Below are 18,334 nucleotides of genomic sequence, written 5' to 3'. Positions count from 1 at the left end.
ATGCTGAGTTTGCAGACGACTCAGCTTTGTACTTGGAGGGCTAGGAGGCCAACCTTCACAGGTGTGAGCAGGCTCTTGAGACCTTATGGTGCATCAGGCACACTGATCACTTGGAAAAAGACAATGGCTTTCTCGGTTGGTAGTGCTCCTACTCCTAATTGGCTGCCAGGAAAGGGTTTCGGATGGATTGTCCAAGGACGGCAATTCGATACTTCGGCTGTCAGGTTGGTTTGGACTTGTCCAAAACAACAAATTGCTCCCCTCCTCCTGTCCATCAGGAAGAAGCTGTTACATTGGAGCTCTGCACGACTTTCTCTGGTAGGCAGAGTTGTAGTGGCCAACCAGGTGTTGTTGGCTACTATGTGGTACCGCACATCTTGTTGGATCTTTTTGAGTTCCTGCATCAGCCAGGTAGAGAGGTTGATCAAGAATTTCCTTTGGTCTAGGCGCAATAGGGCCAAAGTGGCTTGGCAGGTCATCACTCTTCCTTGTTCTCAAGGGGGGTTGGGGATCATAGACCCAGCACAGCAGAGCAGAGCCCTTCTTGGGAAGTTTATTGTTAGAGGATTGCTTCCAAGGGAGGAGCCCTGGAAGGAGTTTTTGCTTCAACGTCTTAGTGCTAGAATGCCTCAGGCTGGAGGCCCTTGGAGACCTTCGACCAAATGGATTTTCACAAAGATGCACAGAGCTGGCCTAAGCGGGCGACTGGAGGACCGTTTTGTTGTGAGTCTGCTCATCTCCTAGGAGCAGTTGAGGAGAGGCCTAGAGCAGCAACTGCCTACTTGCACGGAGGAGCGTCTGCGAGAGCCCTTTGTTTGGAACCCCATGGTAGCACTCAGAGAGGCCACTTGGTTGGTTGTAGGCCTCATGTTTCTTGGGGTCCCATGGCAGAGGGTCCAACATGCACCTTAGGTGACTAGCTACAGTTCTCAAGCTTGTCAGAGGAGCTTCAGAGCATCCAGGCATGAGAGGGGTGCAGAGCATGTGTCAAGAAATCACAGAGGCAGTACTAACTGAGTGGCTCACACCTCTCGAGTCAGCAGTCCCCGGATGAATGGGGGCCTTCACGCGACCAGAGGTCCTCATCGCAATTCAGGCTTGTTCAAAGAGTGTAGCTTCCCTGTTTTTCGGGCTACAGGGTGAGGGTCGTTTACACCGAGTTTCAGTTGAGGCCCCACAGGTTGCAAAGTCTGTTTTTAGAGGATTTGAGTTTTGGGCATCTGTGAGAGTACTTCTGCCATAGATCCTGACCCAATAGCTCTTCAGACTGGCCACTAGAGGCTGTGGGCTTAGGAGAGCTGTCCACTGGCACGAGTGCAGTGGTATCTTGGAGAGTGGTTTTGGTGGGACCCTTTCGCCTCAGCCGACCATCCAAGCATCCCTTTCTTTCAATACACTGTTCGACTGGGATGTCACATATTGGCAGCACGGAGAGAGGCTCGTCTTGCTGCAGCACCTCATTGGCAAGAGGAGGATCTCACAGCTGAGTTGTCAGCTTTTTGGGCGAGGTTGTGGGACACCAGACAGCCACGGCAAGTCACTTTGTTCCAATGGCTGGTCGCACATAAGGCTACAGCAGTGGGGAGCTGGCTTGTACATAGGTGTCTCTCGGCAGCATGCGCAGCTTGTGGCCATCCTGTGGAGATTCAGCATCATTGTCTTGGGGACTGGCCTACCTATGGCACAGCAGGTTTGGCTCCGTGTCCTTCGGCTGATGCCAGCTTTTTCCACGGCACGACAGTACACTTGGGGGGCAGCTGCTTGGTCCACTCTCACAGGCCCGGCACTTCAGTTTGAGCTATCCTCCACCATCAGCATGATAGTGATCCAGGGGGGTCGTCCTAAACTCCAGCCTACTACAGAGCTTACTCCACAGGAGTGGTGTAGTGAGAGAGAGGAGTGTTGGGAGCTCATCTGCAACCTAACACTTTGGTTCATATGGCGGGCCCACTGCTTCCGTATCTTTGAGACTCGCTGATCAATGCTAATTAGGCTTCCAATTGGTCAGTGAGTAGTGGCCCAAGAGTCTTTAACTCAAGAACATGCTCATGCTAGCCAATGGAATACTAATTAGGCATGAGATATGCAATAGGAGAGTAAACCTAATGCATCTAGCTAATGATCATTAAGGAATGCTAATCATACTAACACGCAAATGCATAATAACAAACCTAGCTAGCATACCCGTGCTTTGATACCACTTGATGGGAATGGGATCGTGCTAGCTAGGGTGGATGATAGAGAAACATTGTGCAGACAAGTGAGTGTGTGTTGGCTAGAAAGGTTCCAAGATCAATTAACTTGGACTTATAAACACGATCACAAGCTCACCATAAACAAGAGAGATGTAATGCAAAATGAAATTGGTTTATTCATTCATGAAATGAGCTTTAAGTAGCTCTACAGCCTTGCCCCACTACACGTGGGATAATTCCACCTTTTCTCTCCTTGACTCATACTCTGGGACTCTAGGACAAACTCGTACCTTACACCTTTACCTATCAAGAATAGCAGCCAACTGTGACGGGTGCTCCCACTACAATGGGTGGTCTCTATATCGTACACTTTTACTTGGATTTGTGCTAACTTGTCAGGAATCCAAGCCAGCAAGGTGACGTACTATGCATTCTATGGTTTCAGCATGCTGATAACAATCCAGCATTGCAGGCCTAGTTTTTGTTTCAAATAAACTGCACTCTATGGACTCCAAAGAGAAGGATTGGCAATTCTGGCGTCAGTGTCAACCTTGGGTTTCTTTGCTGTCCAATGGGTCCATTCGCCACTTATGTATGGAGTAAACTGAAACTTTGGAATCTTACAGGAAATTGATGTCACTATAAACAGGCTAGGATGAATGCCAATGACGAATGCCAATGACGTGCAATAATTCTTGCTTCCATCACCCTATGATTCTTGCTGATTCAATTTGAAACTTGAAGAAGAATTGGAAAATGGTGGAGACTTGAAAGAAAGAATTCACAATCTGACCGGCACCTCTTGAAAGCATAGAAGCCCTTGTAAGACTCCTAGAATATAGGAGCAATTTTGGACCATTGGATTAAGCTTGTTGGATAGGGGGTCAATGTTTCCTCCTACTTTTGATGGAGTGCCTAAGAAAGGCATTAACTAGGGTGCTACAGACTCTCTCATGCAATCTTCTTTAGCGTTGAAAGGGTGCATTAACTTGGGGCAATCATCATCTTGTGTAGGCCTTTGTGACCATTCACCTTGTTTCAAACAGCGATGCCTCCTTCATCATTCTCATTAGGGTGGTAGGGATCAGGAGGACATGGATAATTGGTATTCTGGCATTTTATTTCAGGGTTCTCACCTAAGAATTGCTCTCGAATCGGTTCATATCTAAATTTAAATTGCTTTTCGATAGAACAGCTGCTCTAGGTTGGGGTGACGTGTGTGTGCGCTTAGAAAACTCACAAATTTACAAGGGATGTGTGTGTGTGTGCGCGCGCGCCCCTACTAGTTAAGTCTCATTTGTTAAACTTGTTTTTAATTGCTGCAGCCAATCTTCTACTTCTGGTTTAACACTTCTTTCATGGATGGCAATGTATTCACACTTGCATCCAGGTCTGAGCTGGACAAGCCCTCCAAGAGTCTAGAGGAAGATACAAAGGTTCTCTCTCTCTCTCTCTCTCTCTCTCTCTCTCTCTCTCTCTCTCTCTTGGTAGTAGTAGTAGTAGTATTTTGTTCCACTTCTAGTTCTTTTGTACCCAGACATGGTATTAGATTCACTATTTTGTAACTGATTGGTCTCATAGGTCATTTTGGCCTTTTGAAGACGTTAATATAACATTTCATTTCATTTCATTTCTCTCTCCATTCTTGAACAGCAACTGAGTAAATGGGCAGAAAATGAGGGCATACGAGCAGCAGGACAGGCTGGATTCAGGAGGGGTTTCTCCACTTTGGACCATATTCTTACACTCAGAGCCATTATTGAGGAGGGTCGGGCACATGGGAGACGGATGTATTGTTTCTTTGTGGACTTCCGCAAGGCATTTGACACAATGCCGAGGGCCAGATTGATGCACAGGCTACTGAAGTTGGGAGTACCCACAGAGATCATATGGGGGATCATGGCTTTATACGGCTCAGTGACTGGCCAGGTACGCACTCCTGAGGGGATTTCTGACATTGTTCATTCCACTATTGGAGTGAAACAGGGGTGTCCTTTGTCCCCTACACTTTTTGGTATGTATGTAGATGAGGTCTCTGACTACATTGACAGAGAGGGTGACAGAGGCGCTCAGCTGGCAGGGACATGGATCCCTTTATTATTATATGCTGATGATATTGTGTTAATGTCAGAGTCGCCAGAGGGCATGCAAAGACATTTGGATGCATTGCACAACTTTGCAGAGGATAGTGGACTGTCTGTGAACCTTGGTAAAACCAAGGTTATGGTGTTTAACACCACACCACAGTGGGTCAAGAGATCGGCACCTACACTCGTATATGGCCAGGACACTGTGGAGTACACAAATGAATATACATATCTGGGGGTGGTATTCACGGGACCGAGGTTTACCCTGAGGAGAGCAGCAGAGACTAGACTATCCCGAGCCTATGCGGCATTAGGAGGGCTAGAGAGGATGTGTCAGTTTCAAGAACCACGAACAAAACTATGGCTCTTTGATACTTTGGTTGCTTCAGCTATGCTTTATGGGGTCCAAGTTTGGGGACCATCTGTGAATCATGACAGTTGGAGGAACATGGAGAGACCCTTGGTATTTATGATATCCCGGATGATTAGAGCCAAGGCCTCTGTACCACATGCGATTATTCGAGCGGAGGTAGCCGCCCCTCCTATAGAGATTGAGGCTCTTACCAGATCAGTGTCCTTTATGCACAGTCTATGGGATACACATAGAGGCAGATATACTAGACTGGCTCTTGAGTCCTCTAGACAGTTAGCGATGCAGGGAGATGCATCATGTTGGTATGCACAGATGACCTCATGGTTTCAGAGGCATGGTTTCAGCATGGATAGATTGCCTCCCTTTCAGTATTCCCTGGATGCACCCTCCCTGCCAGTCACACGGACGAAGATCACTAGACTCATTCGTCAGGATCTTATACAGTTGGACACCAGGAGGACATGGGTAGAGCCGATACAGGAGTTGGGCACGAAGATGGCTTTCTACAAAGAGCACCTTCTCCAACTTTCAAGGGATGGGTTTGTGACTCGTCCGAACTACATGGACACTCATTTATCTCATGGTCTGCGATGTGCTATTTGTCAGATTCACACATCCTCACACCAGCTGGAGATTGAGACGGGTAGATTCAGAGGGATACCACCAGAGTCTAGGATATGTCAACTATCCGGTAGAGAGCCAAAGACAGAGCTACACTACATATGCCACTGCACTATGTATTATGAGATACGAGGGTGCTTCCATTGCTTATTCAGGGAGGGTTTTGGACCCCTAGATAGAGTCATGAGGTATCAGGACCAGAGATGCCTTGGCTTATATCTACTTGAGCTACACCGACATAGAGACAGTTTGTTGGGGAGACATGGAGTACGACAGTCGCAGAGACAGATCACAGATTTCTTTGGATCGAGGGAGCCAAGAGACCAACCACCATTACAGGGTTGTACCCGCATTCATACCAGAGGCACCCTCATTGACAGGGCGATTGAGCTCGGGAGATCGAGACGACCACGACCGAGACACAGGAGCACACTACATCGACAGAGACTCCAACAGAGGATCAGAGGCATTCTAGCACGACACCCAAATTGTCATTGAGGACCTATTCTACATTTTCACATTTCACATTTCACACTTCAATTCAGTTTTCATTTTTACTTTCAGTACTTTTTGTACTTGTTTTCAGACATTGTATTAGATTCACCACTTTGTATCTGATGGTCTCATAGGTCATTTTGGCCTTTTGAAGACGTTAATATATCATTTCATTTCTCTCTCTCTCTCTCTCTCTCTCTCTCTCTCTCTCTCTCTCTCTCTCTCTCTCTCTCTCTCTCTCTCTCCAGTGGGATACAAGGAAGAAGAGATCCCTTTCTCCAAAGTTTGGAGAGCCGGCAAAGATCCAAAGAAGAGAGCTCTCATCCTCCAATTCGCCTCCGAGGAGTCTCGAACTTCTTTCCTCCGAAAGAGGGTCATCTTGAGAGGGCTAGAAGGCCCCCCGATTTATCTTGATGATGACCTCACAAAGATGCAACAAGATCACCGCCGCGCGTGCATGCCTAGAGTCCACCAAGCCCGCAAAGAAGGGAAGAAGGCAGTATATCGAGATGGTAGGGTTATCATTGATGGCAAGACCATCGCATAGGGACTCACGGCCTGTGGGACACACGAGGAGATTCATGTCACGGTTTGGAATTGCAATGGAGACCTATGGACACACCCAGAGAGACTTGAGGAGGTGATGAGAGGTCGAGACATGATTCTACTTACAGAGACACACGAGAGCCCAGAGAGAGGGTTACCACGGATACATGGATTCCAATGGGAGTCTCTACATCGGGGATGTATGCGCCAGCACACCACTCGCGGTTCAGGAGGAGTGGCCATACTCTTTAGACAGGGGCTTCACAGCAGACTACAGATTGTTTCCCGGGACCCACAGGCCCGATACATGTGGATTCGCCTCGAGCTCTCACGAGACAGGATCGTCTACATTGCCCTTTGCTACTTTGCTCCCACAGGCTCCAGATTCGCCCCTATTGAGCAGGAGTCACCGTACGCATGCCTCACGGAGGAGATTATGGAGTACTCTACACTGGGTGAAGTCTTCCTTATGGGAGACTTCAATGCTCGTACGCGCAGTGAGCAGTGTGAGGCATATGACCACGAGGACCCAAAGGCACTACACACTCTAGATGAGGAGGCTACTATGAGAGATACAGCAGACAGAGCTCCAGTCACAGCCTACGGACGACACCTACTTCGACTTGGCTCCCAGCACCGTCTCGTTATTTATAACGGGATGGCCCAGTGGCCCACCTCAGGGGGCCTGACTTGTATGCCACATGGAGTTACAGAGGGAGGGGGGAGTACAGTCGACTATATTCTGGGACCCAGGGAGGCTACACACCTTATCACATCCTTCACCATTCCACCCATACCCACCGGAGCCGACAACTCATACCTCTCTTTCTCCATCACCGGAGATACCATCCCACACAGCTCCACAGCACACACTCCACACACCACCATCCATTTCACACATGAGCTAGCCTCTCTTTACTCGGCCGAGGTCGAGCATGGCCTATGCTTCCTCCACCCATCCACACCACTCTCAGTTCTCACATCACATATCTCTTCCGTTCTCCACACTTCAGCTATTAGCTCTTTTCCACACACCACTCACACAGGACGCACTCCCCCCCCCGGGACTATGCCTCAGAACCGCTGGTATGATGATGAGTGTAGAGAGTTATACCGACGCCTCCGTGCACGGCGAGCCTTAGGAGAGATCACAGAGAGAGGCCAGACGACATATGAAGACGCTGACACGCCAAAAGCGGCGAGCATTCGAAGAGGCACAGGAGCTTGAGCTATACCGCCTATTCATGAGCATAGATAGCGCGACGGCTTGGCGCACCCTGCGCGAGCCACGTCCGACTACAGCTATTGAGGATCCACAGATATGGCATGATTATGCAGAGCGCCTTTATGAGGTGCCAGGGCAGCCTCCTATCCCACAGCCACACGGGCCACGCCCCACGTGCTCCTCCTTCTTTACAGCAGAGATGGTAGAGAGGGCCATACGCCGCATGCAGCACAGACGATCAGCTGACCATACTGGATTACAGAGTGAGCACATCATTTATGCGGCCTCCACTATAGCCCCGTTGATTGCACATGTCTTCAACCGGGCTATAGGGGAGGGCTTCCCAGAGGAGTGGACACAGCACACCATAGTGCCTATCCACAAATCTGGCGACACCCTGGACCCAGGGAACTACAGGACTATCATGATTGGCCACACGATGGCCAAGCTATATGGAGCAGTACTTGAGGCACAGCTCAGCTGCTACGCAGAGACCGAGGGTTTACGAGCTCCAGGCCAGGCAGGTTTCAGACGAGCTTTCTCCACCACTGATCACATCTTCGTTCTGCGCTGCCTCATTGATGGGGCAAAGGCGCGGAAGAAGAGGCTTTACTGCTGCTTTGTGGATTTCCGCAAGGCCTTTGACACAGTCCCACGCGAGAGACTATTCCAGCGCCTTCACAGCATTGGGGTACCAACAGAGATGATTTGGGCCATATATACTCTCTACGAGAGGGTGACGGGTCGAGTTCGTTGCCCAGGCGGCTTTTCAGAGACCATTGCTAGCACCATTGGTGTTAAGCAAGGATGCCCACTCTCCCCGACACTCTTTGGGCTCTACATCGACGAGATCTCCGACTACATACTACGAGCAGGGGGAGAGGGGAGCGACTTGGCAGGTACTCCGGTCCACATCATGTTATATGCTGATGATATTGTGTTGATTTCAGAGTCACCCGAGGGCTTGCAACGCCATCTTGAGGCCTTGGACGAATTGAGCACACACAGGGGGTTGACTGTGAACCTTGGCAAAACCAAGGTCATGATCTTTCACACATCCAGTGCAGTGAGGAGCGCTGCCACCTTCACAGCAGCAGGAGGACAGGTTGATGTAGTCACCTCCTATGTCTACCTTGGCATCACATTCACCAGCCTACCAGGACCCTTCACTATGAGACAGGCTGCTGCTGACAGGCTCACCCGAGGATATGCAGCTCTGACCATGCTAGAGCGGAGATGCCACCAGGCACACTTTCAGGAGCCCCGCACGAAGGGGTGGCTTTTCGACACCTTAGTCACCCCGGCCCTGATGTACTCGGCGGCAGTATGGGCACCAGGATTGACAGCTGACCAGTGGACACAGCTTGAGAGGCCACAGGTATGTATGATCTCACGCTTGCTCCGCAGCAAGAAGACAGTGCCACATGACATTATTAGAGCCGAGCTCGCCACACCACCTATGGCTGTAGAGGCACTATTCCAGACAGTCTGCTTCATCCAGAGGATGAGAGAGCTACCTCCTAACAGACTTACTCGTAGAGCATTTGAGGCAGCTATACAGCTATCAGAGAGTGGGCATGAGAGAGCATGGTACTCACAGGTCAGAGCATGGTTGGAGGGACACGGTCTTGACATGGAGAGACTACCACCATTCCAGTACGACCCCCACTCACCATCTGTTCACCTCTCTCGCAGTGAGAGGAACTTGGTATTGAGACTATATCTGTGGCAGCTATACACCAGGAGAGTCTGGGAGTCACCTGGCTTGGGGACGAGGATGTCAGATTACAGAGACCAGTTTCTCACCATACTGTCTGGGGGGTTCATACAGAGACCACGCTATATGGACACATATATGCCACATAGCTCACGGGTGGCGATTGGTCAGCTGAGAGTGGCTTCACACAGGTTAGAGATTGAGATCGGGAGACATACTGGTGTTCCCAGGGAGGAGCGAGTCTGCAGAGCCTGCACAGAGGAGGTGGAGAGTGAGGAGCACTTTGTATGTAGATGCAGAGCATACACTGAGATCAGAGGCAGGTATGAGGCCTTATTCAGAGGACAGCCCACTCTCCGAGAGATCATGGACTCTCGAGATCAGAGACAGCTCGGACGCTTCTTACTAGAGATACAGAGCCATCGGGACACACTACTACAGCCACGCACAGCTACACAGACAGAGGGGAGACAGTCGCAGCTCACAGACTTCTTTCAGAGGATTGCCGCCCCTCCCTCACCAGACACTCAGAGGGGAGTGACACTCCCACAGGCGGAGGTGAGCCGAGCTAGACGACGACCACGAGTCACAGGCTACAGGGGCGCGAGCTCCCACCACCGACAGATCGAGGAGATCCGAGCCCGGGAGCGCCATGCCACTGAGGAGCGAGTAGCTCAGATGAGGGCCGACCCGACAGCTTTCATCCGGGTAGCCTTGGCACCAGCCCCGCCCATGTACCACATCTTACATCCCCCCATTTGTACAGGATGGAGCTAGATAGCTTGATGCATTCTCATTCTCATGATTTACTACCTTGAGCATATAGACATGCATATACCCCTAGAGATAGAGCTCCATCCCTCCTCAGATACTCCCCTACCTACCTACATTCAGTTCAGTTTTGTATCAGTTTTGTTTCCTTTGTCTTTCCGATAGACGGATGACATACACACCATGTACATTTGATTTGTCTCATAGGCCGATTTCGGCCTGACATAGACGTTAAAAATCTTTCTTTCTTTCTTTCTTTCTTTCTCTCTCCACCCCCTCGCACCCCCCCTCCTGCTGCTGTGGTAAGCTCGCGCTCAGGTGCAGCAAGGCAGTGGCAGCACAGGGTCTCTCTCTCTCTCCAGCAGGGAAGTGGACGCTGCGGATGCTGCTACTAGTTGCTCTCTGCATTGCGCTTTTCTACCTAGGCCGCCCCCTGTACTGGAAGCTCTCTACCTCTGCCCACGACTACTGGCTCCACAATTTTTCCGCCCAACAGCTGCAAGGTTCTGAGGTCGTGAACGATTGAATTGTCAACATCAGATATCATGAGTTTGCCATCCAATTAAGCCTGATGGACTCATTATCACTAAAATATACCACTAGCTGATGGCTCTTCAGTGAGAGACATGTAAGAAAGGAAATAATTTTGGTAAGAGTGTCACGTGGTACTGCATCTTTGTGGACCCAGCTGGTGGTTTTCTGCTGGAGGTGAAGTTACTAGGCTTCAAAGCACCTATTATGCTCCAGATAATACACGCACCAGTTTAATTTATTGAAGAGTGCCCTGACAGAGTTGAGCCTTTCTAAGGAAGTGAAACAAAAAGGCAAGAAAGATGGCGGCGCACTACATGGTCACAAGCAAGAGGATGACAGCCATTGAAAGAGAGTTGAAAGAATGCAAAGCTCACATGGATGAGTGGATGAAAGAGAAGAACTCAATTCTTGAATGGAAAAAGAGGGAGGAACAAGCGAGGGAACTAGAGCGCAAGGAGTTCCGGGCTGAAATTCAAGCTCTAAAAGGTAGCATCTCAGCCCTTCGGAAGGAACTCGACGAAACCAAAGAGAGAGGACGCCTTGAAGATGGAGAAATTCAGCCATCAATGATAGATGAGTTGAATAGTATACGAGCACAAGTCAAAGAAATAAAGTAGGAAGGAGAAAAGAAGACCTCATGGGTGGAGGTTCTCTCCAAAACGCAAAAGAAGGTGGAAGAGGCTGGAAAGTGGATTGAAGTTGTCAAGTAAGGGAAGGGCAAGGACATTCCGACTACACCCGACATCATCAACAAGACACTTGAAGAGGAACAACGAAGAAGGGTACGCGCTCTACACATGAGAGTGACCGGCCTAAAAGATTCAAATAAGGTGGACCAAGAGGTGAAGAGCCTCATGTCAATGATGGGGGTGGAGAAGCCCTTGTACACACAAGCTTGGAGAGTGGGCAAGAAGAGTGAAGGTAATGGGGAGAGTTCAAAAGAACGGGCTCTCATTTGCGCTTTCCCTCCATGGAAGAAAAGAAAGACTTTTTAAAGAAGAGGCAAACCCTCAAGAAAACAGGTATCTTTTTAGGAGATGACCTTACCCTCTCACAGCTTGCACATATGAGAGAGGTCATTCCGGAGATTATAGCAGTAAGGGAGAAGGGAAAGTTAGCCTTCTACAGAAATGGACAAGTAGTGATTACAGAGCACCGCTCTACATGACGGTGCGAGACATATGGGACCACTCTCAGGATAGCGGTTTGGAACTGTAATGGTTGGTATAGACTTGATATGGGGGCCTTTGAGGACAGCTTCAGAGATATAGACATTGTTTTCTACTCAGAGACTCATCAGGCTCCAGGACAGTTGATGCCACATATATCAAGATACAGATGGGAGACAGCTTGCCGGACATGCACCAGATGTGAGCATGGGACTAGAGGATCAAGAGGTGTAGCAGCTCTTTTCAGAGAGGAGCTCCAGCCACTACTGCACATAGTTCGGAGAGATGACCAAGCCAGATACTTGTGGATGAGGCTGAGGGCACAGACTGGACATTTCTTGTACATCGCCATATGCTATTTTCCTCCCAGCACTTCAGTATATGCTTCACCCAGAGGACAGTCTCCTTACTCTATACTTGATGATGATATCTGGGAGTTCTCTAGGGATGGAGACATCATACTTTTGGGGGATTTCAATGCCCGTACAGGCAGTTCATAGACGGTTTTCTATGACACCTCAAAGGAGATGCTCAGAGAGCTAGAGCCAGAGGAGATGGGGCTTGAGAGATGCTCACAGGACAAAGAGCATACAGAGTATGGGAGATACCTAAGGGAGATGACGACTACTCACAGTTTAGCCATACTGAATGGCTTACCGACTTTCCCATCGTCTACAGGTTTTACTTGTTTTCCACACAGACATGGGTCTAGTACTGTAGACTCTGTTCTGACACATCTGAGCTTTATCTCTCACATTCAGAATTTCACAGTGGGGCCCAGGCCTGTTGGGATAGCAGTAGATCATGCACTTTTGACTACAGTACATCTCATTTGAATACAGTACATCTCATGCCTCACGGGGTGGTAGACATCCACGCTATACTTTTACACCAGAGACTGACTCAGTCTATGCAGAGGAGATACGTAGGCTTTTATGCACATCAGAGCCAGTATACACAGTGGAGGAGATCACATCTATGCTGACAGTGACATTACACGGGGCAGCGACGACAAAGGCATACCCACACACTCAGCCTCGTCAGAGACGTCGTTCTGGGCACATGCCTCGAAACAGCTGGTATGATGAGGAGTGTCGACAGAGGAGAGCTCAGATACAGCGAGAGCTTGCATTGGGAGTGATCACCTATAGACAGTCTCGTATTGCTACACGACGACTAGTGCCACGGAAGAAGCGAGCTTTCTTGGTCCAGATGGAGCAAGATTTATATCATCTCTTCCTTAGTAGAAATCGTCACAAACAAAAGCGAAGTCAACAGTTTTAAAACCGGTCAAACGGACTAAAAAGGGGCCGGAAGGAACAGACGCCATTGCCGGATGGGACGAAACTGGACGTGACCGGACGGGACGTTACGTCCGACAGACGAGAACAACTGTTCCCGGCACTATGAGGTCTCTTGTCTTGAAGATAGGTACAATAGTAGATAATCTCCAAGAGTAAGGAAAGCCCTCACACATGACACGATTGAATAACCGTGCAAGCATCTCTGCCAATAAGTCCCCAGCATGTATAATGTGCTCTGCTAACAAACCCTGATGATCCTGTGTCCGTCTCGTCTTCATCCTGTCAATGGCCTCCTTTACCATCTTAGTGGTAAAGAAGGTGCTCGTACCTGGACATGGCTGTGGTGGATCTGGTAGTGGTGGCTGTCCAGGTACACTGTATAAAGATGCTGCATACTGCCCCCATATCTCTGTAGAAGTAATCACTGGTGGGGGAGACTGCTCATGGAATAGACGCCAAGCCTATTCCTCGCGACTTTTTGGCATAGGATCCCCCCCCCCTCACCTCCCACATGCCTTGAGCCTCCTCTCTCTCTCTCCCTCTCACATTGCTTTGGATTCCATTAGCTCCTCTCTCTCCCTCTCCCTCTCTCTCATTGCTTTGGTCCTTTACCTTGGATTCCATTAGGGCCTAAAAGGAGATAGTGGCGCCCGACATTGATGTTACCGACTCGGAGGAGGATACAACTACAAGCGGCCCTTCTCCCTCTACCTCCATTGCAAGCGGTGACGCGATGGCAAGCTCAATGGCTACCAATAAGAAGAAGGCATCGGCAAGTGCTAGTGGCCGTCCTCCAAAGCAAGCAAGGCAAGCCTCTCTCGCGCAATCGGTGGGTTTGAGCTTCGGTCCATTGTCTTTCCTCAAAGAGAGACAAAGGCTTGCGGACATTGAGATTGCACGCACCATCATTGAGTGTAATCTTGCTTTCAACATCCTTCGACTAGAGCGGTGGAAGAGGATGGTGAAAGCTATTGCGGCCGTCGGTCCATGTGATGGGTGGACGGGTCCATCCTATGCGGACATGCGCACCAAGAAGCTCGACGAAGAGTGGACAAGAATCGACAAATCCCTTGAGCCTGTGCGAGCCGGATGGGCAAAATATGGGTGCTCCATTCTCTCCGATGGGTGGAGTGATCGTAAGAAGAGGGGTATCATTAACATACTCGTGTCATGCCCTCTTGGCACCTACTTCTTGAGAGCGGTGGATGCGGGAGCAAGAGGCAAGAAGGTCACGGGAAAATTCATCTACAAGCACATCAAGGCGGCAATAGAAGAGGTGAGAGTTTAAGTTGTCCCCTCTTCTTGTGCAATGTGTAGTATGTACTTACTACTTTTTGCCCTCTTGATAAGTGTTCTAAATTTTTCTCTCTTTAATGTAGGTCGGGCCCGAAAATGTGGTGCAAGTGATCACCGATAATGCATCCAATTGCACTAGCATGAGCCGACTACTTGAGGCCGAATACAAGAACATTGTATGGACCCCTTGTGCCTCCCATTGCCTCGATCTTCTCATGGAAGACATAGGAGAACTAGAATGGGTGAAGGCCATTTTCACCCAAGCCCTCACTATCGTCAACTTCATGAATTCTAAGGTGAGAATACTTGCAATTTTTCGCATGTACTCCTACAAGGAGTTGAAGAAACCCTCGGCAACACAATTTGCCTCTATGTGGCTTCTTCTTGAGCACCTCTACGATGTCCAAAACAAAGTGCAAAAAACTATGGTGTCCGATGAGTTCAAGCAATGGTGTGAAGGAGAGAACTCGGCAACCTCACAAGAGGCAAAGGCCATCCAACAGCTTTCCCTCAAAGAAGAATTTTGGGAAGAGGTGAAGGGTCTTGTGGTAGCCATCTTGCCCATCTACAGAGTGGTCCGAATGACCGACATGGAGGGATCTACCATAGGTCTTCTTCACCACTTCATGGATGAGGCATACAAGGAAATAGAGGCATCAACCATTCTTGATGGCCCACCCGATGGGACACGGTATGATGTATCTCCTTTGCTCTCCATTCTCAAGTCGACAATATGTTTTTTACTAATTTGCACTATGCCTCACCTCTCTCTCTCTCTCTCTTTTTGTAATGATGTCTTTGAAGATTCCCCCAAGAAAGATGATATCCTCTTTCTTTTCCAAAAGAGATGGGATTTTATGAAGAGACCCATTCACCACTTTGCGGCTCTCTTGCATCCGGCCTACAAGAAGCCGGATCTTTTCACAAACCAAATGCTACAAGAAGAGAGCCGCAACTTCCTTCCCAAGGCCCTCTCGGAAGATCATCACGGCGCATTCCTTCAAGAGCTAATCAACTATGGAGACCAAAGAGGCACGGCTTTTACTTCCACCATATGTTGGAAGAGTGAGTCCTTGGTGAAGCCTCCTTTTTGGTGGGAGAGCTTCGGGTACCAATTACCTCACCTTCAAAGAGTTGCATTAAGGATTCTTGGACAAGTAAACCCTCTTAAGCCTCGGGCCTTGGCTCTCTCTCTCTCTCTCTCTCTCTCTCTCTCTCTCTCTCTCTCTCTCTCTCTCTCTCTCACATGAATTATATTACATACATGATACTCACTATCTTTTGAATATAATATAGGATTGCTCATCCGGTGCATGCAAGCAAAATTGATCCGCATACTCGCTTATCCACACCAAAATTCGCAACAAACTGTCAACAAAGCAATTGGAGCGGCTCATCTATTGTCGCTCCAATCTCCGAATGTTGTGCTCCATGCATGAGATGCCTATGGCTAGACAAGTAAACCCTCTTTCTACACACTTGCTTCTTGACTCATATGGGCTATGGCTTTGCATTCCAATTCACATGTGCTAACTTTATCTTGAGTCTTGACTCTTTTGAACTTTTGTATAACTTGTCAAATAGGTCAATGTTGATGATTGCAAGCTCTCAATTGATACTCTCAAAAGTGTCAACAAAGAGCGTGATATGACAGAGGAGAAAATTTTCCGCGAGCTCTACTTGGAGCTAGAAGAGATTGACCGACGGGTTTCTCGCACACGATCACGCAAGAGGGTCATTGTGCGTGGAGTTCCTTCGGCTACAAGAGGTAGAGGTGCAAGAGCTTCCCATGCTCGTGGCCGTGGGCGTGAGATGGAGGCTACTACTCCTACAACCTATGTGTGGCGAGGCTCAGGAAGCGGCTCCATTGCGGCGGCCTCTGTTTTGGAGGATGTGCCTATTCGTAGATCCAACACTATGGACCCTAGAGAGCCGGAGTATGACGAGGAGGGAAATCTCCTTAGTGAGGGAGATTATGACACACCACAATCCGATTCATGTGAGGATGAAGATGACATCGATGAGCATAGCTCACAAGAGGAAGATGATGATGACGATGAGAGCGGAGGAAGCTCTTAGACTTTAGTGTCTCTCATATCTTTTTTGACCCTACTTCCACTTTTTGCACTATTGAGGCTTAAAAGGCCTACTTTTTTTTATCATCTCGATTATCAAATCTCAACTTAGCTTTTTGATTTATGACATATGTAATGCGAATCGCAGTTCATGCCCATTGTGTCTCATTGTCTTGATTCTCAACTCTTGAGTGTCGGCACTTGGCACTTGCAAGTTGCATTCTTGTCCAATGTGATAATCAATTGTCTATTTGTCCTAAGTGTAAAATCTAGGGTTATGAATTGTGTGTTTTTATTTTTGAACGTACGTAACCATGTCGTACGACATAAAATTTTCTAGCTCGATGAATATCGTATGTCTTGGTACGTGGACAAAACGTATGTGACCGTACGAGACCACCCTGGTGCCGGGGAATTACCGTACTATCATGGTGGGACACACATTGGCACGGTTGTTTGCATCCATCCTTGAGCATAGGCTGAGCAGTTGGGCAGAGATTATGGGCATACGGGCACCCTGGGCAGGCTGGTTTCAGGAGGGGTTTCTCCACACTGGATCATGTCTTTACACTCCGAGCTATCATTGAGAAGGGTCGAGCACATGGTAGACGGATATATTGCAGCTTTGTGGCCTTCCGCAAAGCTTTTGACATTGTACCGAGGGCCAGATTGATGCGCCGACTTATGGAATTGGGGGTACCCACAGAGCTGATATGGGGGATTATGGCATTGTACAGTTGAGTGATGGGTCATGTACGCACATCAGAGGGGATATCTGACATAGTTCACTCCACTATCGAAGTGAAACAGGGATGCCCATTGTCCTCTACTTTATTTGGTATGTATGTTGATGAGGTCTCTGATTATATTGACAGAGGAGGAGATAGAGGTGCTCAGCTTGCAGGGACATGGATCCCTCTTTTATTGTATGTTGACGATATCGTGTTGATATCAGACTCACTAGAGGGTATGCAGAGACATTTGGACGCATTGCATAGTTTTGCAGGGGATAGTGGATTGTTTGTCAACCTTGGTAAAACCAAGGTCATGCTATTTAATACCACGCCACAGTGGGTTAGGAGATCAGCACCTACATTCACATATGGTCAAGAAAGTATGGAGTACACTGATGCATACACATATCTTTGGGTGGTCTTTAGTGGACCGAGGTTCACACTGAAAGTTGAAGCAAACACTAGATTGACCCGTGCCTATGCAGCCCTAGGCGGTTTAGAGAGGATTTGTTCGCAGGTTCAGTTCCAGGAACCTCGAACAAAGCTCTGGCTTTTTGACACTTTGGTCTCTTCAGTTATGCACAACGGGGTTCAAGTTTGGGGACCGTCTGTTGACAGTGCTAGATGGAGTAATATGGAGAGGCTCTTGTTATCTATGATTTCTAGGCTGATTAGAGCCAAGGCCTCAGTTCCACATGACATCATACGAGCAGAGCTAGCTGCCCCACCTATGGAGGTTGAGGCACTCACCAGATCAGTATCATTTGTACACAGCTTATGGGACACCACTAGGGACAGGTATGCTAGGCTTGCTCTTGAGTCATCGAGACAGCTGGCATTACAAGGAGATACATCATGTTTGTATGCACAGATGAGCTCATGGTTTCAGAGGCATGGTTTCAGCATGGACAGGCTGCCCCCTTTTCAGTATTCTCTTGATGCACCATCCTTGTCTCTTACATGGATGAAGATTACTTGACTCATTCGGCAGGATCTTATCCAGCTTGATAGCAGGAGGACATGGATAAAGCCATCATGGGAGTTGGGTACGAAGAGGGCTTTCTATAGAGAGCATCTTCTCCAACTCACGACAGACGGATTTGTCACACGGCCCAGCTACATGGACACACATCTATCTCATGGGTTACGATGTGCCATAGGCCAGATTCGCACATCTTCACACCAGCTTGGG

At 48.6% G+C, this 18,334-nt stretch overlaps 1 protein-coding gene across 10 annotated transcripts in view; it reads left to right on the top strand.

Moving 5' to 3' along the window:
- The window catches only part of PTEN1 (Calcium/lipid-binding (CaLB) phosphatase), a 281,037-nt gene that overhangs the window by 218,553 nt on the left and 44,150 nt on the right, over positions 1 to 18,334 (top strand). For 8 of the 10 annotated variants that reach the window (XM_086486434.1, XM_086486435.1, XM_086486433.1 and 5 more), the window contains 2 exons: positions 3,521 to 3,631; positions 3,849 to 4,124. In XM_086486434.1, coding sequence (XP_086342560.1) covers positions 3,521 to 3,631; positions 3,849 to 4,124 — 387 coding nt within the window. The remainder of the gene's footprint in view (positions 1 to 3,520; positions 3,632 to 3,848; positions 4,125 to 18,334) is intronic. The other 2 variants (XR_015184796.1, XM_086486438.1) reach the window with 1 other exon arrangement.

This window comes from Adiantum capillus-veneris, chromosome 17 (genome assembly GCF_014529385.1).
Source record: "Adiantum capillus-veneris isolate H3 chromosome 17, ASM1452938v2, whole genome shotgun sequence".
Lineage (NCBI taxonomy): Eukaryota > Viridiplantae > Streptophyta > Polypodiopsida > Polypodiales > Pteridaceae > Adiantum > Adiantum capillus-veneris.
Note: the sequence above shows the minus strand (reverse complement) of the source record. Positions and strands in the feature narration are given on the sequence as shown.